We start from the raw sequence: 27354 nt of genomic DNA on the forward strand, positions 1-27354 counted from the left end.
TGGAGGGAGAGGATGCGTTGAGCACGTGATCACATCGAAAATCTTCATTATCCTGTAGACTACTAAACCTTCCTACCCAGTCCAATCGTCGCTCTCCTCTGCTTCTGTGCCTGCTGCGACAGTAAAGTGACAGGACTAGTTGGCATCGGTCCAGGGCCAGTCCCCGTCTGCGCCATAACTGCTCCAGCCAACAACCCTGTTGATCGTGCTCTTGGATTCAACGGAGACAACACCCCACTGCGTGAAAACGCTAGTGTAGGTGTTGCCGTTGGCGGCATGGTCATTTCCCCAGTCACTTTCCGCCTCACACCAGGTCTTGAGCTGGAACTGCGGCCCGTCCGGCCACTCTCTTCCATCCGATCCGAGTCCGACAGTGCCGACGAAAAGAGACCATCTGTTCCGAGCGCTTGCCGTCGCGCCTTCTCGTGCTTCGATTGCACCGAGCGGAAATGAAGCAGCAGCTCCTGCCACTTAATCTCATCTCGGCCAATCTTTGAGCGTGTTGAAGACATAGTCGAAGCAACGGAACTGTGAGGGCGATGATTAGACGGTGCCGGAGCAATTCGGACGCAGCTTACGCTTTAGGCGCAATATGCAAGAATCCGGCTGAGTTGACGGCGTTTAGTCGATTTCGAAGGGATATGAAAGCGGAACTTTGAGGAAGGAGCATTAGCAAGCCATAGAGGCATTTAAAAAGGTAAGGGTATCGTTCGGGCTCCAAAAGTTGGAGGCGGATATCTATGAAAATAGTCAGTTTTAGTCAGCATGTCGAAGCAACACCGACATGTAAAAACGGGTGATTCTATCAGCTGCACGAGCTTGTCTACTTGCACCAGCATCGGTACAGTTATTTCTAGGTCGGCACTGAATCCGATAAGAAAAGAAATGACCACTGAGAAATTGCCATACAATATATGCAGCAAGTTTGATGCGTGTTCATATGCCTGGGCCAAAAGACATAGTGAGAAGACGGCAACAGCGTTGTGGCACCAGGAGCGATACAATGTCGTAAACAACGCTTGTCCGTCTTGCTATGGCAATTTTTTTAGACAGGAACAACTATAGGACCAAAGAAACATACGCGAGTTTCGAGGCTTTTTAACCGCTTGCGGAAATCCGCGAGTTCGGGAGACGTTATGAGGATGATATTGAGCTTTTGCACGATGACACTGGCAAATTCAAGATCCTTTGTGATTCGTTAGAACATTTCGAACCGAAATGAGAATAAACCGCATACATCCTCCTTCTCCAAAATCTCCGCAAAGGTGCGGTATATCCTCTCCGTGTTGAGGTTGAGACATAGCTGCCTTATAATCAGGCTGCCTCGTGTTTCCAGAAGTCGTCTGTCCGTGCTAAAGAGCTCCAAGAGGTTCATCATGAATGCTTTGAAGTAAGTTTCTTCCGAACTCGAAGAAATCTGCGCCAGAAGTTGTAAGTCATGTTTGATGACTTCTTCTGAACTGTCGGACAACGTCTTAAGCAGAGCAGGAAACGTTCCATCGTCCATAGCCAAAATCTACACACAAGTGGAGAAAGAACGTCAGTTTCGCTGGTGACACGTTTAAAAACGAAGCCAATACCTTCTTCGGTGCCTTCTGATGTAACATGATAAGCCATTTGAGTGCAGCAACACGAGTTTCCTCAAATTCGCTCAAGAACTGGATGGTGAGCTCGTTTACTGTCGCTTGGTAGTCGAATAGATCGACTTCTTCTGGCGGGAGCGTGTATGGCATATTAATGCTGTTCTGACCAGTTTGGCTGGTGAACGATACAGGAGAATGGGGTCGACTTATGGGAAGTGGCGGTGGACCCATATCGCTTAGCCGTGGCGTTTGACTCGGATCGAGGGCATTAAGGTTGGTCCGGGAACGTGAAAGGACGGGGGAGGACGAGGCGGTTGTTGGAGATGTAGCTTCCGTAACAGACTCTGGGCTGGGTGCATCCTGATCTCGTCCAGTGGTTGATTGTTTGGAAGTGGATGCAGTTGGAGTCGGTGAACCAGGTAAACGCGGTAGCGCAGGTTGAGGAGCGCGTGTTGGGGGTTCAGCGGGGGAAGGAAGCGCTTGAATGACGTTGAATAGCGACTTGTTAGTGTGGATCGCCGCAGATTGGATCATAGCAACATGGTGGGCAAGATTGGGCAGGATGGCAGGAATAAGACGTGGAGTGAATGGGACCATGACTTCGCTCGTGAAATTGAGGAATTCGGCAAGCCATCGTAACGCAGTTGACTGCTGGATCTCATCATCTGATAGTGGGTGAGAAAACCGCAAAGCTTTGATAAGATTCCCCACGTTCGCCATCCAACTGCTGAATCAATATCTCGATGATAGCATCATAGTCAATCTTCACTCCTTGACCAGGTACCCAAGCTATAAAAGGGTCAACTGAAATCTATGCCAGTTATATTGAACAACCTCCAGTGTCCCTATAGTCCAGGTCGTTTGCGACTTCCTCTTTGACTTCTTCGCCATAGGTAATCGGCTCGTCGTTTTCCGGAAGAAAGACCGCCCGTTCAGAAGGATCAACACTGAAGTCTGGTAGTCGATCGTCACCGCCATGATCAGACTGTCGGATTGACGAGGTATCACGTTGAGACTTTGCTTTCTCCTCCGTGCGTCGACGGACAACGGTGATTTCGCGTATTTCGCGGACAAAGTCGGCTAGCAATGTCTCCGTCGCAACACGAACATCCTCCGTGGGGTCGGACAGATATTTGCTGTTAAACAATTGATAAAAGTTCTATAACAAGCCTGATTGCTCACAGCAGACCATCCAAAAATTCCGGCAGATATGAAATGAGCTCGAGTTCGGGAACCGAATCCAGCACGTTGATCCACGAGACCAAATAGCTGCGAGTGAAGGGGCTGACGACATATATTCGGTCGCGAAGTAGAGGAATGAAGTGTGCAAGGGAGAAAGCTTTGCGTTCCCCCTCTTGATATGGTACGAGAACTCCCTGTACTTCATCGCGAACCTTCTCGGTTTCTGGGTAAAGGGGGATGTAAACAGACGCCGATTCTGCTACAATGTCTTTGAGGAGTCGATCGAGTAGCTCCGCGCCGTTTTTCACGGAGAGCTCAGAGTCTGCAGCAAGCTGAGTAAAGGGTCAGTATTGATTTTGAACGCGTGTAACGACACACCTTGCTGAGCGCATCGAATATCTCGTTGAAGTATACCAGCACTTCTCCCTTCGAAACTTTGGCGATATTGTAGAGACATTCGGCAGAAAAGTAGCGTATCCTATTCTCCGAATCGACGAAACAGTCGAGCAGCGGGTAGACAAACTTGTCCATATACGGCGCGACATCGACGCCGAGGGCAATTGCAGTGCCTGCAAGCCCGATGAGACCACCATTGCGGATGTGGAGCGCGTTGTGAGTGTTGCTAAACATGTCGACCAGCTGGTCAATTATCTGGCTTATTCTTCGTTGGTCTCCTTGTTGGTGACATTCTCGGATTTGCCTATGAAAAGTCAGTCAGCGGCTGGTTGAGTTACGCCGCATAGCCTACTTTTCGAGGTCAAGCGCTGCGGCCTTCCGCTTCTCATAGATCTTGTCCACGAGTTGTTTGGCGATTGCGGACTCTATTTGCGTGTAAGAACATGCGGAAATAGGCGAAATGGAACTGACCCATGGCTGTCGCATGCAAGGCGCGTCAGATCATGGCCACTCCCAAAAAGGAAGTCTCACCAACTCTATTTCCAAACTCATGGCGTCAAACGACCCTGAGCTGGTCTTCGTTCATACTGTTGCATTACCACCGACTTCACGCTCGCTCTCACCACTGTCCGAGCTGGAAGGAGATATACCTGTGCCGCCACCCGAACCCCTTGCTTCTGGTTCTGAATCTCGTCCAACAACTTCTCCCTACGCGCTGCGCACTCGTCGTATTGCTAACGACGAAGAGGTTTTGCCGGCAGTCTCTCAACCCAAACTGCATGAATTTCGCGGCACTGTTGACACTGTGAATTGCGAATGGAACGACTGTGGCATTGTATTCGGACATCTCCCAACATTCATTGACCATATCCAAAACAGTAAAGTTCTTCTAGCTACTTGTTGCATTGCTTAACCGGCACAGCTCATATTGGCTCCAACAAATCGTCTTATACTTGCGAATGGGCGAGCTGTGCGCGTCGTGGCCTTCCTCAGACATCTCGATTTGCCGTCCTAGCTCATGTGCGGTCTCATACCGGAGAAAGGCCATACGTTTGCTCCCATGCAGGTCCCTCCTGATTATCTGGCTCTTCATGTTCAGCTTTAAACCAATCATACAGAATGCGACAAGGCATTTGCACGCTCTGACGCTCTTGCAAAGCCACATGCGGCAGCAACACGGAGTCGCAGCGTCCCTCCCAGGCCGTTCCAATAAACGCAAGCGTGCAATGGAAGAGCTCGAAATGCAACCTGTCCAACCTACCTCCGAACCAGCCACAACTACCGCATCTCAAGTCACAAAAAAACCACGTCGAGGTGGGATGCGGAAACCCAAGGGACCAGTACTTGCCCCACCACCACCTCCACCAGCTCCGGTCAAACTTATTATCCCACCGCCAAGACAACCTCACGAATGGGATTATGAGTCTGAACCTGAACGTCCGTATTCACCTAAGTCTCCCACCACGCCCCCTCGTCTAGAAGAAGACAACGAAGATGATGACTTGAGATTTTCTATCGAAAACCTTCCACCACACATTAGAGCCCGTGTTGACCCTGTCGATGGTCAAATTGATGGGCAGTACTCTGCTCCCAAAGTCATGTATCTGATTCTCAAAGCCAAACATCGATATGCGCTACAACACCAAGAACAACTTAAATCCGAACTCAATTCGATACGAGACGAGCTCAGGTATTATAAAAGCGAGAAGGAGATAGCACTTAACAACTTGATGCGTGGATACATCGGGTAGGCTTGCCGCTTTTCGTCGCCTAAGCAGCTAACCGATTGTCTTAGTCCGAGATCTGAAATCCTCATTGAGCCCATCTATATCCCGGAACCAGTTCAAAGACCCCCTTCCCCACCACCGAAAGAAACTAATGACATCACGGAAGCCATCCCTACAGTTGCGGCGCCACCACTCGACCCGCAAACAAATAAACCTTATCGAATCAGACTAATACCACCAAAGGCTCAATAGGGTTCTATGTGTCAACCACCGATTTTTTCCTGTTGAAGCCGTCCACAGTGGTGAATTTTCTCATGGTCTAGTGTGTTTCTCGATGTCGTTGGTTTGAATGAGATTATTGATCAGAGCTTTGCAGTGCGTGTGCATGGGTTGTGATTAAACGTTAAAGTGTGGATATGGGCGCCCTTCACCGTTATCATGCCACAAGACTCAGCCTCGTTTTGGAGAGCTCTCCATATCCAGTTACCAATAACATCATGTGGAAATACAAACATCAGACCGAGCTGAGGTCACTCCCCTCCGAACTATCTGACTCGGAAGCATACACAATATCCGTAGTATCTTCGGAATCTGAAGCATTCAAAGTCTCCGAGGCTTCCGCCTCCATTTCCGCCTCCATTTCAGCGTGCATGCCTTCACGAGGAAACCAACTGCCTTCCTGTTCGTACTTGATCTCATCCGCCTTGGGCCACAATTTTTTGTAAACAGGCTTCATAGTTTCGTCCCAAGGCCAACGGAACCACTGCGGCTCGTGACCAGTAGGAAGCTGCAAGGCTTTGTTTACAAACTCCACGATTTCGGGCAGCATCCCGTCCAGCCATCTGCGGCCTAGATCATTCATGGCAAGCTCTATGATAACAACCGATCCTGGATCCCTCGCGTGGCTCGGCGATGTCGGAGCGAGTTTGGCATTCCTAGTGGGTGGATTAAACAGCATCGCAAGGGGGGGGAGAAAACTTGCGGAAATGTCTTGCAAAACTGAGGCCTTATGAGACGTGCCATAAAAGTACTCGCTGGATAGTGGTACTCAAGACCATCAAATTTGAGCGACTATAGATGATTGAGAGGCACAACCCAACCAAGAATATAGGATGGTGTGATAGCTCCATCTGAGGGTCGAATTGTGCCATAGAAGGCTGGTGGGTCGCTCAGAGAAAGAGTGGGAGGAAATGGACTCGGACTGGTTCAAGTTGAGTATCATGCAATTCCATGCAGAGAGTCTGAGAGAGAGAGAGCAAACGAACCTGGTATTGGTGAGAACTGGCTCTGTTCTGGGCTTCTCTTCAGAATGTTGGATTGTCATGTCAGGTATTTGTGAATTCTGATCTTCCGATCTCGATTCGAATTCCGAGTGGTCTCTTATAGTCCAGCGGAATTCTCGGCCCGGTGACAGTTATTATTATTATATGGCGGTCCTTTTGTAAAATAAATAAACCTCATGATATGAATGTAAATCTCACCAAAAAACCAGCCACCGCAAGCAGTTGAGAGACCATCGCGTTTAGAATGCCCGCATTCAAGTTATATAAGCTGTTTTCATAGACAAGATTATTATATTATCATCATATTGAATGTCCGCAAGTGCAACGGCCACACGTCTATTTTTTATAACGGACGCTGCTGAAAAGCCTCCTCTCTGAAGCTTCGGAAGTCTCTGAAGTCTCTCCATCCCAAAACTCCGAGTCCGACATCTTCGCTTCCCACTCAGTGACACGCATGCTTTTCAACTTCAAAGCCAACTCGGCGGTCCCTGGAAGATGAGCGCCTACCTGCTCATACTTTATTTTATCGGCGTGGGGCCATAATCTCTTGTAAATAGGCATCATGGTTTCATGCCAAGGCGACCGAATCCAAAGTGGCTCATGGTCATTGGGCAGCTGGAGAGTCTTTTTCACAAACTCCACGATCTGGTTCAGCATGCCGTCCAGCCACGTGCGGCTTCTATTATTGAAGGCAAGATGGATGATTTCCACCAATTCTGGCTCTGTATTTTGGCCCAACGATGTGGGAGCAAGTCTTGCATTCCTGACAGACACAGTAAATTGAATGTCATGGTGAATGAGAACAAAGGCTTGCGGGAATGCGGCGCGGAAATGTGGCCTAACAACAGCTGCCATAAAAGTACTTGCCGGTAGGTGGTATTCGAGGCCGTCGAATTTGAGCGACCATAGATGCTTCAGAGGCACGACCCAGCCCAAGATGTATCGTGGCGTGACAGGCCCGCGCCCATTCGCCGCTTGACGTGTGCCATGGAGGGCCGGTGGCTGGTCAATGGGGAGAGTGTTAGGGAACGGTCTGCGTTATCATAGTAAGTGCGAATGAGTAGAGTCCAGATCTGTGTACTGACTCTGTCTGGGGCTTCTCAACTTGCAGATGTCCGGTAGCCATGTGCAAGTTCAATGCTGAATCCTGAGCCTGAGGTTCCCACTGCTGTCCGTCTTTTATAGTCCGTCGGCATTTTCGGCCGTCCAAGTTTCCCACCTGAATCATATATTGAGTCAAGTGGTTGAAAACGCCGTCTAGCTCGAGTGTGGAACGAGATGTGAATTCATGGTCTACAATCTCCCCGAGGATGTAGAAGGTTGGTCTAACAACAGTATGCGTCATGGCCATACTGAGCACTGCTGTTTTCCATCTTTCGCTTGTAATCTTGTCCGAGTTTTTGTTTACAGGTGACTTACCAACGCGAATAAATTGCCGTTTCCAAAGCATGTTTATACGGTGACACCTGCACCACGCCACCACCTCACCATTCCATCCTCTCCCCCACTAACAAATGCACCAGCTCCTCCAGCGGATGGCTTCGGCCGCCAAGAGACAGCCCATACCTCACCAGCGTCTTGTACAGTCGAAACAGCCGCCCTTGCACCAATGTCCCATACTTTAATGGTTTTGTCAGCAGATCTGAAAGGAAATTACAAGTTAGTGATGCGTGACTATCGAAGGAGGGTGAAAAGCTTGCCCAGAGAGCGCGAGTCTTGAGTCTTGCGAGATGTCAACGCTCAACGCCCAAGAAGAATGGCCGATAAATGTTGCAAAGGCACCACCAGACGGGCCGCCAGTATCCCGAACGTCATGCAATGCAAGTCTTTTATCTTCTGATGCGCTCAGCAGTAACTGGGTGGGTTCTCGTCAACACAAACGCTATCTCAAGGGGAGAAAACGGACATTGGAGTCAGCAGACCAGACTAAAGAGCGGACTGCAAGCGCGTGTGAGGTGAAAGTCGCACTCAAGGCAGCTTGCTCCACGTCGAACACGTATATCTGCCCCGTTTCTGAGGCAAGAGCAACGCGTTTCCCGTCGGGACTCTGTAATTATTGTTTGAGAAGGGGGATGGAAGACGAAATAAAACACGCAACATATTGGCAGAACATCCCATATTTACTCCTCCCCGTCGAGAATTTTGCTACTTGCTTGCCAAACGAGTCTGCTTGAGCGGAGTAGATCACCACCTTGCCCCCGCTCCCACTAGCAGCGTACGTTGTCCCATCGGGATGTAAAGAAACCGACCACGCTGGAGAGACCAAGATCAATGACAAGTGGCAAGCAGAAAAGAGAGGGCACGCAACAAGGCCCGCCATCCTCGTCCGAAGTACCGCTCTGGTCCCGCACATAACTCTCATGCTTGCCCAGCACTTCACCCGTGCCCAAGTCCACCAAGGAAGTGACCCCTTCAACAGTATTGCACAGTGCGCGACTGCCGTCCCGCGTGACAGACAGAGAAACCTGGCCTAGGGTGTGTGGAGGGGGCATCGATGCTGTTGACGGCTGGCCTGAGGCAGCGACAAACTGTTTTACCGAACCATCGGCAGAGACGGAGACTATGGTGTCGTTTGCTGTCCAGGATATACCCCACACGGCTTCAGTGTGCGCTGAGAAGCTGGGTCATTATCGCAAGAGGTGGTGGTCGATGAATTACGGTCAGAGCAATCGTGCGCGTGTACAAACGCAAGACTCTGCGGATGGTGTAAGTTGAGAAGAAATTTAAGAGCGAATTACACGCACCATTGCGTTGGGCTGAAACGGTAGAGGCGAAGGCAAAGAATATGGAAGTGATGAAGAATCATGTGACCACTCGTTTACATCAGCGCTGTGGTATTACAGAAGGTGCAAGGTTAGTAGTGTGGTGTCTACAAGTCCATCCATATCATCTATTCCGAAACCTCGTATCCAGCAGTGTGTAGAAGGGAAGCAAGCTGCAGAGGTGAGTAAGGCGAAGCACACGACTTCTAACACTCACCTGAACCTTCGCAATGGATTTGATTTGACCAAAATCGTAACCTTCACGGTCGCTCAAGTCGCCGCTATTGTGGTACATCGGGTCCACGACTAGCACCAATCAGAAAAAACTTCGTCAGAAGAGTAATGCTTACTTGGACCGGCACGTTCGAAAACCTGGGTAGCAGGGAAGCCTTGCTCATGGAACGACTGATGGTCACTGCAGCACGCAGCTGTATAACCCACTCGTAACTCGGGACTGTACAAAGTAGAGATGTTTGCAACAAGTTGGGCGACCTCAGGAGTTCCGATGCTGTCATCTCGTCGATAAACGCTCGCTGGATAATAATTCTTCATACCTGGCAGGGAGGCCAATTTGGGGAGGCTCGTCTTGAGCATGGTACCCTAACATGTCAGCCTGAATCATTAAAGTAACATTCGTGTTGGCCTCCCGCAATTTACCTGTGTTGAGTTAGCCAAAAGATATGCACGACTGCAAAGGACTCACGGGCATAAGCTCGCGAACCCAATAAACCCTGCTCTTCGCCCCCAAATGCGACGAGCTGAACATTGCTATGGAATTTGATTCCTCTTCTCGCAATTGTGCGCGCTAGTGCGAGAATAGCAATGGTTCCCGAACCGTCATCATCCCCACCTGGAGCACGGACACTCCCAAACGAGCCTCGGCTGTCGTAATGGGCGCTGTAGATAATCGTGCTGTTGCTCTCAACAGCAGAAGGATACGAGCAGACGACATTGGGAGTGAAACCAGAGAGGAAAGGCTGTAACTCGCAACTCGCCCCAGTGTCCTCAAAACGAGCCTGTTATCGAGTATGATGAGCAGATGCCTAAGACACGCGGAGACTCACCTTTAGCCACTTGGCGGCAACACGCGAACCTTCCGAGAATGAATGCCTGGAAACAATTCCAGAAACCTCGTCTTCTCCCGTAAGAAAGCGAATATCGTTGATCAACTGGGGAACCGAAATGCTCTCCACAATCGAGGCGACTTCAGGATTGAAGGTGAGGGTGGCTAAGACGCTCTTGACGTGCTTTAACGCCTCCTCTGGTACTTCTATAAAGTCTACGGGGGAGGTGGGGAGTAGGGTGGACTTCCAGAATCGCGGCAAAAGCGTGTCGATCGTCATTGCAGTAGCGCTACTCACAGACAGCAACGCGGCCGTCTGTGAGAGGTATAACACTTCGTATCCCGTATCCATAGGTGAAGAAGGTGGAATAATGGGCTCTTGCTGTCGTTTAGCCAAGGCCACTGTCTTCAACCGATCCATGAAATTGTCGAATTCGAAGTAGCCTGCGGTCTCTAGTAAGCCGGGGTCTACGGCGGCTTGCTCCACCCAGACGAGTTGTTGGATAGGATGTGAAGCTTGCATGAGTGCAGCCGTATCTGTGAACGCCTCTGATGCGACAGCGTCGAAGCAGGCCTCGGATGGGATGAAGACCGTCTTCACTTGGTTGCCATCGAGGACTTGGCCATAGTAGTTGTTTGCGAGACATGAATGCTCGAAGAGGGACCGGGTCAGAGGCGTAACGAGGAGAAGAGCACCCGGCGCGCTGTTGAGCCACATTGACGCAGAGGATGAGCCGATGGTGCTTACATAATCGTCATTTGGCTTGGCTTGCGAAGTTCACCACCAATAACTTCTCAGTACTGCAATCCGGTCCAGAGTCTTGCTCGCCATGGAACCACATCAAATGCTGCTATCTCAACACCGCGTCGTGTCAACTCGTGCTATTATCTCAAAACTCCTGCTTACTTACTTTCGAATTCAGACTCCAGAAGTATCAACACTCCATACTTCAATCTACCAGCAAAGTTTGGTGCGACATTCATTGCCTCATCACCTTCATTCTCTCACTGCGCGAAACTTGAACAACGTTCTTCCGTCTCCAACTTCAAGTTTTCGCTTGGCTTCCCCTGCTATTTGCATCTTTCCCAATCTACATTCGTGCGGGTTAGATTATGCATACATGATACATGGGGTTATGGATTCCGACTCTGAAGTGGTTCAAGGAATGTGTTTTGAGCACAGTGCTACTTCGTTTGGCTCATCCAAAGAGACTCGTCCTCGGCACCGACGATCCGTTTGATCGGCCAACAAACCTGTGCACATGCAATCAATCACTTATTTTCGTCCACAACTTCCGGCTTCTGTGATGAAGGAAGGCGATCGCAACCCCCGGGATATAAGAAGAACACGCAAAGACGGTGGAGCTCTGGCATCTGCACATGTACTACCCTCTTCTCGTCGTCGTCCCCTCATTCATTTCACTGGCCATTGCGGGCCAAATTCAGCAATTCAAGAACAAGCCTTCTATCTCAAGCGCATGGTTCACGGGCTGGCACGCTGCCGATATTAAGCCGGCCTTTGCGGTGGCCGATGTTAGCTGGGACAAGTACACCCACTTAATTTACTCGTTTGCGTGCGTTCAGTTAACAAACTGGTTAACTATTTGATCTCAACTTATGACAGTGAAACTACCTCGAATGTCCAAACTCTAGATTTGAGTGGTTCTGAGCCAACGATTCTGCCTGTCTTCGTCAAAACCGCGCATCAAAATGTTGTGTTGTCACCCAGGCTGCATCGTTCGGAGACTCATCAGCACACAGGGCGTCAAAGCGATGATATCTGTGGGAGGCTGGACGGGAAGCAGATTCTTTTCGACAGATATCGCGACGGCCGCGAATAGGTAGGAAGATGTTAAATAACTCCCAAAAGATAATTGATCTCAATTTGCAAGAACTGCATTTGTCAAAACCATCATCGATTTCGTCCAAAAGTACAATCTTGATGGTGTCAATATTGACTGGGAATACCCAAATAACCAAGGCATTGGCTGCAACACGATCAACAAACAAGACTCTAGCCATCTGCTTTCCTTCCTCAAAGCATTGCGTAAGGATCCAGTTGGTGCAACACTTGTTGTATCAGCTGCGGTCGTTGGCCCATTCATTGGCTCAAATGGCGATCCAATGTCCGATGTTTCTGCGTTTGCCGAAGTCCTAGACCATGTTCAGGTTATGAACTATGATGTGAATGGTAAAAATGCAATCACCTTGCTTCTGGAGCCCTATCTGATGCAAGTTTAGGACCTTGGTCAGCTGCAGTAGGACCAAATGCGCCGCTTAATGACACTTGTGCCCCCGACAACTTCCAATCCGGTTCTGCGGTTGATTTTGTTTCCGCTTGGTCCCAGGCAGGTTTCCCGACGAGTAAGATCGTCCTGGGCGTCGCTTCGTATGGCCACTCTTTTGTTGTCGCAGAAAAAGACGCCTTCACCGATTCGAAAAAAACTCAATTAGCGTTGTACGCTCCGTTCAACGCTTCCGTGGCTCCTGCAGGCGATGCATGGGATGACGCAGCAGGTGTTGATGAGTGCGGTAACTTTCAGAGCCAGGGAGGAGTGATTAACTTCTGGGGTCTAATCGCGCAAGGATATCTCAATCCTGATGGCACCCCCAAAGCCAGTGTTCCATACATGTACGACACCTGCACGCAAACAGTGAGTTCACAATTATAAACACTGAAAGCACTTTTAACCAGGTATCACAGCCGTTTGTTTATAATACGACCACCAAGGTCATGATTTCCTATGACGATGCAAGGTCATTTGCGGCTAAAGGTGCCTGGATCAAGTCTGCTGGGCTTGCTGGTTTTGCGATATGGGAGGCAGGAGGAGATCCAAATGATATTTTACTGGATTCCATCCGTACTGCCGCTGGGTTTTGAGAATCAATGCATTTTTTATGTCAGTCTTGAATGTTCAGCGGATCTTGGCTATTCGTCGGATCCAAAACGTTTCTATTTACGCTTGAAGTGTTTCACGCGTCGAATGAAGTTTGTGAACCATCCCAACCAGGATCTAATGGGGTTTGGGGAAACGTTCGCTGTGGTGGGGCGGAACAAACAAGCGAAGTGTCATATAATCACGCGCCAAAAGCTTTCGACTTGCTTCCTCGATGAACTACATTCGGGGCGCAGTCAATGCTATCAGCGCTCCCTACCAATACTACAAGGACCTCCCTCCAATTAACCCTGCGACACTCACCGGCGCTATCGATGTCATTGTCATTCAACGACCAACCGACTCCGGAGCCACTGAGTTGGTATGCTCTCCGTTCCACGTTCGTTTCGGAAAGTGGCAAGTCCTTCGTCCTGGCGAAAAGAAGGTGCGTTGTTGACCCGCAACGCTTTACAAGAAGCTCAGCCTTGTCTTAGGTCAAAGTCTCCGTGAATGGGCATCCAATTCCCTTTGACATGAAGGTCGGAGAGGCAGGCGAGGCGTTCTTCGTGTTTGAAACTGAAGACGATGTGCCTGCGGACCTCATAACGAGCCCTATCCTCCAACCAACTCGCCCCGAAGAGACGGCGGATGTGCCCACAGATCGTTTTGGCGCCAAGCAAGATCCGGAAACTCACAACCAGATCGTCCAAGACGACCCAACCCCAGTTGAAGAACCCGAATTCCTTGACCTCAATGCTACATCGCCTCCGCGTCCTACTGACCGCAAACGACCCTCACAATTGACGTTCCCATCATCGGAACGAGTTTCAGCAACCCCAGGCACACCTTCTGCAACTCCGGCATCTCTGCTCAATATTGAGGAGTCGCAGGACCAACGGGCGGACCAAGTTCTCGCTTCCATTAAACCGCCCACACCGGAAGTCGACTACAAACAAGGTATACTTGCTGTCTATCTCTCTCATCACTTGCTTACTTCTATCCAGACATTGCGCTCGATGCCGACGGCTACCACTCAAATCGCAAACACGATAGGGAGCGGACCATTACTGCAGACGACGATGGAACATATCGTTAGTCCAGAGCTCGTTTCTTCTCTTTGCTAATCTTGTGCAGGGTCACCAACTCCGTCGCCCACAACGCGTGCCCCGGAGAAGTCGCATTCAGCACCACCTCCGAAGCTCGATGTGGAGTACTCGTGGGAATGGGGGGCATTTCCGCAGCCATCACCGATGAAGGCAACATTCGGGCCTGGGGGACGTGTCGAAGCCGCTTCTGGGAGCGGTAAAGATTCTCCGGCAACCTGGAGTCGGGCCAGTGCTCGCGCAAAAACTTCAAGAAGGGAAGAAATGGTTGTGGATGATGTCCTTCCTGAGGAAGACGACGAAGTTGAACCATCAGGGCGAAGTCGTAGCGTTCCACCAACGTTGGAAGGATCACCATCACGTTCGAGAAGAAGACCACTCGAATACGAAGATAACGAAACGGGCTTTGACCAATCAACTCTGGACGCCGTGATTGAGGAAATTGGGACTGGATTTGGCGCTGGAGGCCGAATATCAGCTAACGAGTCCGATTCTACCCAGTTCACTGTTGCAATCGAGGGCAAGAAGATTCCCTTCGAGCTTAGCTTGGTGGAGGATGAAATGTCTGATAATGAAGACGAGGTACGCGGCAGACGCGCTCGTAATGGCTCAAGTGGTGGACAAGTTATCTTCAATCGCAAAGATGAGGTTGATGCCGCGCGCCTATTCAGAAAAGGGCAACTTGGGCTCGAGCGGCTTATGGAGGATTCATCTGTTGTCACAGATCCGCGACTTGTAATACGTTGGGCAGAAGACCAGTGCGTTTTTTGTCTTCGGTATCGGTCGTTTCATCTCACTCGTTGTAGATATATTACCCGGTCTGATGGCTCGCCACTCATGGACGCGCTTGTTCTTTGGCGGAATGTACTGGTTCTGCAAACCGAAGCTGGCATCCCTATTCGACCAACATCTCCTGATGCCTCAGAAGATGATAGCAGTCCTCCTGGTACCCCGACAGACGATGAAGCCGAAGCCGAAAGGCGACATCTTCGAGCTAAATCAGAGCCGCCTGAGCCAGCACCCAAAGAACGACCGACATCAACGTCTTGGGTACAGTGGTGGAATCGAAGTAAACGGGAAAGCGCTCCCGCGAAAGACGACCGCCCACCATTACCTTGGACTGCATCCGCTCCAGTGAGTCTCTCATTCTACATTTTACAGCGAAATAATAGGCCACAGACGCCCCGCGATTCACCCCTGCCTGTACCCAAACGAGTGGTATCGGATGTACCCCCAGCGGACTCTGCCCCAGTCCCATCGACGCCTGTTCAACAACCTGTCAAAACTCCTCCGAAACCACCAGTAGACGAGTCAAGTGGCCGAAAATTTGCCAAAACCCTTCGTTTGACTTCTGATCAGCTCGTCTGTGAACTTTTGAATAACTTTTCCAGCCACTGATGGCTTTGCAGAAATCCCTGAATTTGAAGCCTGGGGCAAATTCAATCACTTTTTCGCTGTCGGCGTCCGGAGTCATTGCATGCACGGCTCGAATCTTTGTATGGGACTCAACTGATCACGTCTTGGTCTCTGATATCGATGGCACTATAACCAAGTCAGTAAACACACAACTCTCTTGCTTGAACTTATTCCGGAAAACAGATCTGACGGTTTAGGTCACGTTTTCGCGATGATTGGGCGCGACTGGACTCATCTCGGAGTTGCCAAATTGTACACTGACATCTCGCGAAACGGGTACAAAATTATGTATCTCACCTCTCGAGCCATTGGACAAGCAGATGCTACACGTGACTACCTCAAAGGGATCAAGCAGAACGACTACCAACTCCCCGAAGGACCTGTTATCATGAGTCCTGACCGGCTCATGGCTTCTCTCCATCGAGAAGTCATTATGCGCAAGCCAGAGGTGTTCAAGATGGCATGTTTGCGCGACATCCAAAGACTATTTGGCGAAGGACGGAACCCGTTTTATGCTGGGTTCGGCAACCGCATCACCGATGCGTTGTCTTACCGCAGTGTTAACGTGCCCAGCTCGCGTATCTTTACCATTGACTCGACTGGAGAGGTCAAACTTGAGTTACTTGAACTTGCGGGATACAAGTCATCATACATCCACATGACCGATCTTGTCGATCAAATGTTCCCTCCCATCCACCGGAAATGGACACCAGAATACACCGACTTCAATTTCTGGAAGGCCCCAGTGCAGGAGTTCCCCCTTCCTGACCTTTCGCCACCATCTCCCGCCTTGAGCGCTCGCTCAGACACGTCAAACCAAAGTGCTCTTTCAAGATTGCGCAACTTCAGTCTCGTCGGAAGCAGGCAATCGTCCACTATGCGTCAAGCTGCTCTCAACAAGGTTAATGGCGTGGCCCATTCGCGTGAGACCTCGCCCATTCCCTATCGTGGCGAGGAGCTTCGGCAAATGTCCTCTTTTGAGCGGTTGAGCAACACGCTGTCCAGTTCATTCGGCGCTAGCTCCTCTCGACATGCTTCACCATCACCAGACCGAAGCAGACGCAGTGCCAGCCCCGAATCGTCTTCTTCATACACCTTTGCTGAGTCAGATGACGAGGAAGAGCTTGATCCAATTGGCAATCGGCGCAAGCGGGACCGGAGACGAAGTATGACGAGCATGCCTGGCTCGCTTGACGACGAGCTGCAGTTCGACATGGACGATGACGAGCCCGGAGAGTATGCAGAGAATGGACATTACGAATCAGGGCAAGACGAGGAAGACGCGCTTGACGAGGATCTGTTGGCTGCGGGAGAAATGAAGAATGTGCCGTTTTTGTGAACTGTTATGGGTCTTCAAGCTTCAGGTGTAGCATAATTATAACTAGTCAATAATTAATCGCTGTACCTAGTGTATCATAGGCAAAGTTTTTAGCGGGATGCTGATTTTGTTATGAAAACTCGCTCAAACATCCATCGCCTTTATGTAAGCTCCGGTTTCAGGATAGGATAGGATAGGATTACACGGCACGGTCCCACTGAGGAACGCCGGTTTCCGGGGAGTGCCCTGAGGTACATAATACATAGCCAGTATAGTATTCTGTATCTCTTCGTCCCGGGACTCCAAACAGTTTCCGAGTCGAGCTCACGCCCAGTCTCCCAAGCGCTGTAGAACTCAGTCTGTGCCTGAAGCCAGAATCAGTGAAGTTAGTCCTAATCAGTGGTAAATTTAAGTAATTCTAGATATGCAAGACTTCAGTGCAGCATTGTTTTTGACTGCCTGTGCACATGAACCGTCTTTGGAATGAGGTTTTTTTTTAAAAAAAAACTGTATAACAGTTATGCAGGACTAATTTCTATAGAGTGGTTATTGTGGTTATTATGTAGCATAATATACATCATAGGGAGAGAAAGCATTGACACCTTCTCCCTACAGCTACAATAACTGAGCTGGCCTTCGGAGTTTTATTCTTGATTGTATGACAAGCATGCAGTGACTCAGATTTCAGCAGCACGTGGTGAGTTAGTCATCGGCTGGGTAGGTGTGACCTCACTGTCACACGCACTGAAAAAAGGTAGTGGTGCTGGAACAAGCCCATGGCTGAAGTAGCCCACATCGCAGTGACTCATAACATGTACTATATACAATATGCAGAAATCAGAGCAGGTACCAGTGGCTTTGCGGCATGATATGACTCGCGGCAAAGGATATGGTAACAGGTACTTTTGAGCTTGTAACTCAGTTACTCTCACTCCAAAGTTACGCTAGGAGAGCAGCGTGTATGGTATGTAGGTTTCGGATATGGTTGTGCATACTGTGAGATCGCTTATAGAGCAGGGTAGTGCATTTCTTGAGAAAGTGGTGGTATGGGTTACGGATTTGGGACACATCTATGGTTTCACTGGTAGACTGCTGCCTCTACGGCCTTTCCCAGTGAGTAACGTAGGCTGGTACGGTTGTCACTGGGGGTGAGGTAGCGTAGAGGGAGGACAGGGCCAGGATGATGATGATGGGAGATATGGAGTTATAGCACTTTGCAGAAACTCGTATTTATGTGACTTCACCTGTGTGACGAGTCCTAACTCTGGGTTTCTTTCGGCCCATCCTCTCGTCGTCGAATATTACTTCATTCTTCCAAGTTATCGTTGGCCATCTTGCCGAAGAAATTTTGACGACAATGCTTATCGAAAACCTCAAACCCGTCCAACGATTCACCCCACCAATCGCCACTGGTGAAGCCATGGGCAGCGTAGACCGAGGCCCCACCTCCTCAATAGTCCTAACACCTCTGGAGAGAGACCCCGACGGCTGGCGCATCAAGTCCTGTATCTCCCACCCGACCTGTTATATGACTTGGGTGGAGCGAGACAGTGATGGCGGCGTCAGCATGATCGGGAGGTAGGCCGACTCCTACCTGCTCAATGCGGCTCTCGAGCTGGACGAGATGCAAACGGGCAACCTGCTCGCAGGAAAACCTCGGTCATATAAGACCTGTTTGCGCGATGAAGTCCACCGAGGTTATGCGGGTACGAAAGGCTGGTGGTGAGCCGCGACGTCTGCGTTCGTTCCAGTGCGGATCCTTCTTGGTCCTCTTCTGGCTGGTTTTGTTGTAGTGAGTCCCAGCTCGCTCACTTTCGTCCAGTTATTCACCGCTTTACAGTTGGAAAACGTCGCGGCGATTACAGTCGATTTCGATAATCGTCAAGCCTGGGTAGCACAAACCGAGACCCCCGTTCTGTTGGGAATGGCATCACCGGCCGGCGCTTATTCAGCCCGGCCGCCTCCGGACCTTCCCCGAGTTTCTTCTACCTTCCACTGATTCACAAGGGTCTCTGGCGCGGGGGCGCCTGAGCCTGATAACCTTGCTTTAGTCTTCAACTGTAACAAGTGTGACATCGATGTCTGACTCCGTTTTGAGTGACATTTCTTGGTGACCGGTCGTGACTCGGCGTGGCTTATCTAATGAACAAAGCTTTTGTTTTCATTCACGTCCTCGACGTCGTAACTTTGATTTTCCTCAGGTTCTATGGCGAGATGTGGTGTCTTTTTTGTGGCGCAAAGGTAAGTTTGGCTATTCTGCGTCATTTTTGAAGGTTTTTTGTGCATTTCAAGGTTTTTCGATATATTCTTCAAAATCTGGTTTTTTTTTTTTTTTCTTGTGACATCAAGTGGACTCAGGGTGACCGAAGACCTTCATCATCTTACAGTTAAGGAAGGCAATTACGTGTCCTGTTATGTGGCTCTCTTCTCAACTCCTACTACGTCCATCTGGGGTTACTATGTCTTTACCTGGTGTATCGGGTGTCCTTACTACTTCACGCGACTGTGGGCTGTTCTTTTCCCCTGACCAGGTATGTTGCTATGCAATTCTGTTAGTTACTTGCTAACTTGTTGGTTTGCATAGGCTCGCGAAATTTTCGATGCTTGTGGCTGGGGTTCTCATGCGATAGTTACTCTTACGAGCGAGGGTTTGTCGCCATGGTCTCTTCTATCGTTTCGTTGTTTTGCTACACACCCGCTTGCTCGTTCTGACGGTTTCAAATGACAGCATCGTTGGCCTTATACACGGTGAGCAACTTATTTCTTGTCGTCGTTTTTCTGACTGGTCAGGCTTAATCGCACATCTGGAGATGCGTGCTTGCTATGCCGTTGGCGGTGGCTGGTTTCGGATTACGCGCAATCAATTCATTTCGAATTTTATGTTCAGTTCTCTCAACGAAGTCCGGAATTGCCGTGAAATATCGTTTTTAATACGGCAGCTCAAAGTAACTGCAAGGGCTCATTGGCGTCAGCACTTTGTCTCTGTTTGGGTTTTCGTTAGATACTGACTTTTTTGTCGTAGTGAATGCTATCTTGAATGGGAACCAAGCAACAGAGTCAAGTGCAACGCACCAACAAAATTCCATTCCCAAATGGTTGCTGAATTTTATTCGTCCTCAAACCAACGGCGTTGTGCCATGGCCAACGCTAGGTCTGGGTACCTACCAAACGAAGGCTTTTGTTGTACATTTTTCGGAAGCAACACCGACTGACAAGGACGAGGAGTATTTGTTTTTGGTGGACGATGGGAAGGTCAATATGAGAGTCAGTTCCTTGTTCGCTGAGATGGGAATCCGGATTTTATCGCCGATACGGCTCGAGGTCGCAAGTCTCGAGATCAACCGAGGAGATAGACCCGACTACAACGACGTCGTCACGTCGAGTCTGAATTTTATGGCTGATGGAGCGAGAGTTTCAAATGACGGGCAATTTCTTTGGTGTTACAAGGCCCCTACGATCCCAAAGCGTCTGCAAAGACAATTTCAAGATCGAGTTTTGCGGTGCGTGTTAAGCAAGTCGGTTGTTTTTTCTAAGTCTAGTTGTCTAGGTTGGGTCATGCGATATTCTTTGCTTGTATTTGGTCGTCTTTCATCAGCAGCCATTCGCAGATGTTGTTTGTTGGTTCCCTCCTCCGCACCCCCAGATCCAAGGTGTCCTGGACGTCCTTAATGTTGCTGATCCGAAGGCAGGTGTTATAATCGATGATTTTAGTGTGACTAATCATGATGCGATTTAGAGTTCTGGGATCGCCACGGACGATAATTTGGTGGAGTTAGGTGTGACTTCTCGATTTGGAGATTCAGTGTCTGTGAATCTCAAGGTGCGTGTTTCAGTGACAGCATCGGTTTTATGCTTTTAATAAATGTCGCTTAATTCCAAGGAATCGTACCCAGTCCTTGATCAAGGACAAGTGGAGCTAAACTTTGTGCCGGATTGCTTGTCGGTGTTTGTCGAGCCTGCGGACATGGCATTGGATGATGTTGAGGTGACCATCATTATAAGATATCGGAACTATTGTGATTGTTTTTCAGTTGCGTTGGATGTCCGGATATACAGATGAGGACCCGCCTCCAGGGTATCCTGACACGCGCTCGCTTCAATTGCTGGGAGAAGTCGGAAGTTTTCTCCCTATATCGAACTATGTTTCGGCGGATGACAACTGTGGGCTCATGAATTGCGCGGATCGTACCGCTTTCGAGTCCTCTTCGGTACACGACTTTCGCTCGTGTGAATACTCGGCAGTCATTGATTGGAGTACCGTGTTTTGAGTAGCGTTTGCTGTTTTCCTTGTAGAGTGATTTTTTTCCCGAAGGATTACTTGGAATCTTGTTCTTTCTTTCAGTACTACTATAGAGAAGAAACTGATGTGGTGATTTCTGTTTATTTAAAAGCGAGGTGTCGTGTCTCGTTAGGCACCCATGGACCCAACTCTGTCTTTTGGGGATCCCCTTCCCCCTCTACAGCATAACACTCACCCTCAGCTTGTTTTGGACGAGTACGCCGTCGTTCGCTCGGAAAAAATCGGAGCTTCGATATATTGTGGACGAACACTCTCCGTTGTCGGAGCCATTCCTCTTGAGTTTCGTGGGGAGAATATGTTATATGGAGAACAACTATCTAGGGGACTCCGACCTCAAGGTATCGATGTTTTGTTGGTTGATGCTGCATTTCTGATCGATATAAGATCATCGTGTTGGCTCAGCCTAGCTCTCCCTTTGACGATGCGTTCGAAAGAACTTTGTTTGCTCTTCAAGATGTCGTCGAAAGCGCTGAGACCTTTATCAAGGTGAATGTCACATAGGTATTTCTTTTGTTGATAGGCCTTATCTTTTATAGCCTAGTCAAGCCGTTCGATTGTTTTATATTCCCGAAATCGCTGATGTGGGCAAGGCCATCGTGGTATACGATGACAACGAGGTGTTAAAAGTGAGATCCCCTTCCATTTACGGTGACCCGAGAAATCATACGGTTTTGCATAGACCAAAGTCGATTATAACCACTCAAATGTCATTCCAATTGCCCGGTCGGAGTGTCCTGTGGTGGAAAAGGATGCTCTTGTACACATCGAAGCATTGGTTCTTAGGGAGGATCGGCTAATCATGGGAGCTCTTGCATGGGAGACAGTAAGATCAGCAGACGGTGTCGCAGTAGCAGCTGACGAAGCAACAGGTTTGGTTATTGCGAGCGAAACTCATTCGCAGGCTGTACTGTTCGAAGGAACCCAAGAAGTCTTAAGCGCACAGGAGTTTCGGTGTTTGTTGTAAAAGTTTCTCTCGAACGTCAAGGGTGTGTATTGATGTAGTATGTGGTAATCCAAGAAGCTCAGCGGTGATCTGGAAGTTTCCTATATAAGTTGTAAGCACGAAGAGACCAATGAGTTGTGTCATGGCGACTTTCCTCAGCGAATACGACCCCCGCACTTTTGGTGACGAACGCGAGCTGAGTCTTGGACGTTTGTTGTTAACTTCGGCAAATGGAAGCGAGCTCCGACGTATCGAGAATGACGAAGGAGCCTTCGTGTTAGAATTTTTCGCCACCCTAGAAGTTGTTTTCAACGAAGTGGGATTGTATAGGGTAAGTCTCCATCTTTCAGAGAATGTTTGATGTACTGACCTAGAACGCAGAGTTTGTTGTTAAGCTCGCCTCCAGGGTTCTTGAAGGCGTCTTTTCGTCGAACTGTGATTTTTTTGGATGATATCCAAACCTCGTTCAAGCACGTCTTTCGTGTGAGCTGCTTTACCCAGTTAAATTGGTATAGGTTTTTCTAAAATTATGAGCAGGCGCCCTTGCAAACTTACTGTTGCGTTCAATATGACTCTGTGGGCGGGAAGGACTACATCGTTGTGCATGTCGATGGGCAGACCATCCAAGTTTGTCGTCCTTATGCAAAGCGATTCCATCTAATTCGTTGTTTTCAGCGTCGCACCTTGTGGGGAATAGGAACTGCCTTCCCTGACATCGACAACGATATACCATTTGCACCGATGGATTGTGAAGTTTTGGTCCCTGGTGCGCTCCTTCGGTGTTCGGTGACTTGTTTTCGAGAGGATACTCCCGATCTCGGAGGACGGGTTTGGAACACAGTCAGTCAATGTCTGTGACTTCCCATGTGGATTGGGAGTTTACCGTTTCTAGGCTTGGATTCTTGGAGCGGAAAGAGTCGTTCGTCTTCATCGAGTAACCCCTGGAGAAACGGAAGACATTAGTTCTCGAACAAGGTTTCCTCGTGTGGCCCCACATGTAATTCCTCGTTTCATTGTTCCGCGAATCCCTTCTCGCGGGGTCGAGATTGAAGTGGAAGCTTGAGCATGGCTTCTGAGTAGTAGGAAACTGGTTCTAGTTAATGTTTTGAATGAAAGTTCATGGTCCACGAATATGATTCATATTAGAAGTAAAGTCGAGAGCACTTGTCGCTGTAACACACAGGTCTTATGAGAGTGAGCGAGTGGAGGGTGAGGTATAGGTGAAGGTGAAGTTGAAGAATCACGGTGAAGGAAGTGGTGACATTATTTGATGATGTCAACGATTTATGATCCGAAAGCCCGAAATATTTAAGTCACCGGTGATTGCGATCCGAAGCTCCCGATAGGCGACAAACGAAACAAAAGTTGATTACTCGAGAATGAAATTTGTTGGCATAGGCAGGCTCACGCTACAAGTTAAACTACGGTCTTTGAAGAGTTACTCCGACTGATCTTCTGCGTCCACAAGTTCGAAATCCTCTTGTTGGGTAGATGTGTTACTCTCGATATCAGTGCTTTTCTGCTTTGCTTTTCCAGATGTCTTGGATCGTTTAGCTGTAAGGTAATAAGTACAACTCTTAGTTAAATATCGTCAAATGAGATACCGGGATGTTGGTCGTCCTCTGATTCAGAGGGAGTTTCAGGCGCTACATTGTAGTTTCCTTCACTCATTGTTTCCTCAGAGGTAGATCGCCCAAGGTGACCAGGAGGATTGTTCTCTTCTTGGGCGTGGCCTTCGTCGTTTGTTTCGTTAACACTCGACTGAGATGCAATTTCATCTTTTGTTGCATTTCTGATATCCCGAGCCGTCACGAAAGTGCAGATATCGTCGGGTAAAGAGTTTTGAAGGACGGTAACTGCCATAACAACAGCTGCAAAATTCGAATGAATTTATATTGGGAAGGAGGATAAGATACTCACCCGAAAAACCATCGTAGATGGTAACCGGGTCGGCGTTCAAATCCCTCAAGGTGAAATGCTTCAAAATGAAGCTCACTTCGACCAGACTCCCTACTAGCAAATTGCGCACTTCGTCTCCACCTACTATATCGTTTTCCTCATCGAAGACTTGAAGTGGTCGAATATAATGGGTTTTACATGCTTCATTGAAGGCGACCTGAACCTCTTCGGGAACGGTCCATTCGCCGGGATACACGGTTTCTGGTGATTTTTTTGGTAAGCAATACGATAACAAGGTCAAATAACGGCACCTTTTTGTCCAGGACGCTTGCGCTCAAAAACTGGTTTGGTGAACCGCAAGACACTACCTGATTGATCAGATAAGATAAAGTGTCGTGATTTGCTGTTGTCGCATATTCCTGATTGTACTCTGGATGCATTGTCCACTTGACGGTCCCAGTCTTTGGCAAAGACGGTGTCTTCTGTAATGGCGCGTCAGTCAGGCTCACGGTGTTGGAGAGGTAGTACCTGGCTTCTCCAACAAGAACGTAAATTTCGTTTTGTCGATGTTATCTTTGAAAGAAGGCTTCCACCCTCCGACTCCGTCGACATTAGCATGGGAGTCGGAAACCTTTCCAACGGCAGAGAGCACCGCAACCTTGCCTCGTTTTCCATTCTCGTCCACCACACACACGACGTGGCCGTTGTCCTTTCTCTTCCAGGCATAGTGTAATTTTTTGGAACCAAGGTACAGCGAGGAAGAGGTCAAAGCGTTGTGCAAGTCAATAAGAGCTATGAAAGAAGTCAGATTGGGATTGCAGTAGGTGGTCGTCGTACCCATTGTTGCGTCTTCACAACCTGAAGCGGATGTTGAGTAATTTTACTACAGCCCTTGCCTTTTTATGCAAAAAAAATCAAGTCATGTGCCTGTAATGCGGGAAGCCAAGTTTCGGTCCAAGCTCAATAGTTCATTGGTGGAAATCGTCGAGTGCCGAGAATAAATTTCATGTGACATTCTTTACAAAAGGAGTCGGTACCAAATCTTGGTCTTTTCACAGGTCGGTGGCTTTGTTCACGATCGAGACACGCTTTCCTTCGATTTTCCAGTGCTGAGAAAGTGGTTAGTTACGAGTGAGTGAAACAAAGAAAATAACCCACGATCCGCCACAAGTGATTACCGAATCCGAGGGCCTCGTTCACCAGTTCTTCTCGATGAAGATTTGCGACTGCCACGAGCATGGAACCTGGACGCAGGAAGAAATCTCCCGATGGCCCATTGGGGATAAGGAGGTCATCAGTGGACCGTGCCCGCAGCTCCTCGTGCGAGTTCCAATCCACGGTATCCTTTTTTTGTTTAGATTTCTAAGTTGGAGAAAATGTTTCTAAGAAGTCAACGCACCCATACCGTATTGAGGTTGCAGTGGAGAATGATGATTTCAAGTCCAGCGCTATCGTTGCACCATTGCTCAACCGATGTATGCAACTTCGAAGAATATCAATGAAGTATTAAGTGTTGGTTTGACGTTTTCTCACAAGGTCAGGAGAGCGCTCCCATTTCATGATAAATTTCAAGGAATTGAGGGTCTTTTTGAAGAGATCATGCAACACTAGAGCGTCAGGTCCAGGAGATTGAAGAACAATGGTCTAAGTGGATTGTGAAAAACGTTGACGAGGAAGGTGATATCGCCCACAAAACAGTGCTTTTCATGTTCCTTGACGTCAAGTACACGTCCAGTGAAGACAATATGCAGAGGGGTGCGGTCTAGACGTGTTTGGTAGGTTTTTTTGAATACACCAAGCTCCACGTGGACGGGTGGACCCAAGTAAAATTCTTCTTGAATAGTAAGACGAGGAAGGTAATGAGCCATGTCTGGTGTGTTGCTTACGAGGTGGGTTCTTATATGAGTGTCGTGGAGACACTGAAGAGTCAAACGTGGTGGCCAGAAAGGGACATGAGAATGAGTTGTCTCAAGGCGTCACTGGCCAATCCAAGCACGTGTATTTTCCAAAAAAAGAAAGTAATGACTACAACAAAATGACGTGACAGAGCCGATTACGGGAGAACCAAGTTGGTTTTGACGACGGTGTTCCAGTTAGCCTGCCACCAGCTGGTAACTATCAACCAAAAGTTTCGGTATATATGAGAAGGCTCACTTTTTGACAAGGTTCTCTATATCCTCGGGGCGTTCGACAAGTTCTCTGGGGTCCATGAAGGAGCCATTCTCCATGGCGACAATAAGGACGTCGCCAGTTATAAACGGAGGTCCTGCTTTCATACCTAACCAACTCTCTTTATCCATTAACAGGACATTGCGAGAGTGGTTCTGGTCGTCAGAGTTGAAGTACACGCCGAACACAACTCCAGTTGGATTGCCGTTGTTGTCCACAGTTGGGATGGTCTTGAGAATGTGGCAGTCGTAGGTGACTGCACCTAAAAATTTTAGGTGAGGTCCATGCAGAGAGGTTTTATTGAAGTCGTTGTTTCCAGACCACCTCTGGAGCCAAACATCAGGGACAAGGTCAGAAAATGAGTTGTTTGTGTGAGGAGATCGTTGTCGCAAAGGTACTCGTACGAGGTAGGAGGTTGTCCCCCCTGGCGAGTACAATAGCGCCGCGGTGAAGCGGTTGTCATAACACTTGAAAGGCGCGTCAACAGTTTCAAAGATTGGCTAATTAGACTCACTTTCCCCAGCAACACGGTTGTGTTGCCACATAAACCGACAATTCTCGTCTCTTGCCTGTTAGAAGTCCACCACAGGTTTCTGTTGTCCATCTCCGATCGGTGCCGCAAGAGTTGGGCGTTGGGGCACCTACTGAATCCGCAACGATCCAGTGTCGTATGAAAAGCCATTGTGGTGTGGGGAAATCTTTCGCTTGCTTGGTCGCTGATCCAGTCTGGAGTGTTGGCGAGGGAAGGAAAACGAAACACGAATTGGCGACTGTCGCCTTGCATGTTTCGGAACTGCATGGTACACAAACGTGGACGACACGGAGTCGTGGGTCTCCCCACTTGTCTGCTGACAGAACAAGCAGTTGTATACCCTCGTCTTGCCATCTCGCTTCTCAAAAACTTGACATCAAATCGCCGACACGCTATCGGTGCTCCATCGCGAACGTAGGTGACCTTGTCCCGAACGTCTAACGGGTACTGAAGGATGAGCGCAGAAGGACTGACGAAAATTCCTTGCATGGAGTGAAGCAGAGTGGAAATCCATAAGGCTAGGGGGTGGACCTGGGTACTTTCACTGACCATGACCACAACGTCAAGTGGTGGACGTGAGTAGTCCACATCAAGGTCAAGGCCAGGTGAGGAATCTCTTGACAAAACCACAAAAGGTCTCCAATCTTCATCAGACGTTGTCTCCGAAGACTCGGTGGACTGGGATTCGTGAAGGGAAGTTGGCTCGTTAGAGTCAACGGAAGGTTCGATGTCAGGAGAGGGTTGGAGAGGATTGGGAGATGAAGGCGGAGTGGGGGTAGAAGAGGTGAAATGGAATCGTCTG

The 27354-nt window shown here is 48.9% G+C and overlaps 6 protein-coding genes across 6 annotated transcripts; 3 read left to right on the forward strand and 3 right to left on the reverse strand.

The window, feature by feature from the left end:
* Window positions 1-62: 62 nt before the first annotated feature.
* MIND_00764500 (Heat repeat containing protein) lies at window positions 63-3636 on the reverse strand (the record flags this gene model as incomplete). The annotated part of the gene is made up of 13 exons (XM_037364340.1): window positions 63-528; window positions 579-738; window positions 785-864; window positions 910-1031; window positions 1082-1186; window positions 1238-1516; window positions 1581-2248; window positions 2295-2372; window positions 2418-2719; window positions 2766-3097; window positions 3144-3465; window positions 3514-3586; window positions 3633-3636. The coding sequence occupies 13 exons, from the start codon at window positions 3634-3636 to the stop codon at window positions 63-65; spliced, it is 2991 nt and encodes a 996-aa protein (XP_037219984.1).
* A 75-nt stretch (window positions 3637-3711) lies between these two features.
* MIND_00764600 (C2H2-type domain-containing protein) lies at window positions 3712-5140 on the forward strand (the record flags this gene model as incomplete). Its single annotated transcript, XM_037364341.1, has 5 exons — window positions 3712-4044; window positions 4084-4131; window positions 4177-4227; window positions 4280-4908; window positions 4957-5140. 5 exons carry the CDS (start codon window positions 3712-3714, stop codon window positions 5138-5140), a joined length of 1245 nt encoding a protein of 414 aa, XP_037219985.1.
* Window positions 5141-7831: 2691 nt separating this feature from the next.
* On the reverse strand, window positions 7832-8918 carry MIND_00764700 (WD repeat-containing protein 61; the record flags this gene model as incomplete). The annotated part of the gene is made up of 6 exons (XM_037364342.1): window positions 7832-8026; window positions 8078-8218; window positions 8270-8424; window positions 8480-8782; window positions 8830-8866; window positions 8916-8918. The coding sequence occupies 6 exons, from the start codon at window positions 8916-8918 to the stop codon at window positions 7832-7834; spliced, it is 834 nt and encodes a 277-aa protein (XP_037219986.1).
* A 143-nt stretch (window positions 8919-9061) lies between these two features.
* MIND_00764800 (Peptide hydrolase) lies at window positions 9062-10714 on the reverse strand (the record flags this gene model as incomplete). Its single annotated transcript, XM_037364343.1, has 6 exons — window positions 9062-9106; window positions 9151-9239; window positions 9284-9441; window positions 9488-9590; window positions 9637-9949; window positions 9998-10714. The coding sequence occupies 6 exons, from the start codon at window positions 10712-10714 to the stop codon at window positions 9062-9064; spliced, it is 1425 nt and encodes a 474-aa protein (XP_037219987.1).
* Window positions 10715-11376: 662 nt separating this feature from the next.
* Window positions 11377-12877, forward strand: MIND_00764900 (Glycoside hydrolase family 18 protein; the record flags this gene model as incomplete). Its single annotated transcript, XM_037364344.1, has 6 exons — window positions 11377-11570; window positions 11621-11708; window positions 11758-11837; window positions 11889-12187; window positions 12238-12650; window positions 12701-12877. The coding sequence occupies 6 exons, from the start codon at window positions 11377-11379 to the stop codon at window positions 12875-12877; spliced, it is 1251 nt and encodes a 416-aa protein (XP_037219988.1).
* A 230-nt stretch (window positions 12878-13107) lies between these two features.
* Window positions 13108-16730, forward strand: MIND_00765000 (Nuclear elongation and deformation protein 1; the record flags this gene model as incomplete). The annotated part of the gene is made up of 8 exons (XM_037364345.1): window positions 13108-13317; window positions 13367-13829; window positions 13877-13963; window positions 14007-14733; window positions 14782-15109; window positions 15155-15337; window positions 15385-15527; window positions 15575-16730. The coding sequence occupies 8 exons, from the start codon at window positions 13108-13110 to the stop codon at window positions 16728-16730; spliced, it is 3297 nt and encodes a 1098-aa protein (XP_037219989.1).
* Between the last annotated feature and the right edge of the window lie 10624 nt (window positions 16731-27354).

This window comes from Mycena indigotica (genome assembly GCF_014461135.1).
Source record: "Mycena indigotica strain 171206Taipei chromosome Unknown Mind.scaff0006, whole genome shotgun sequence".
NCBI lineage: Eukaryota > Fungi > Basidiomycota > Agaricomycetes > Agaricales > Mycenaceae > Mycena > Mycena indigotica.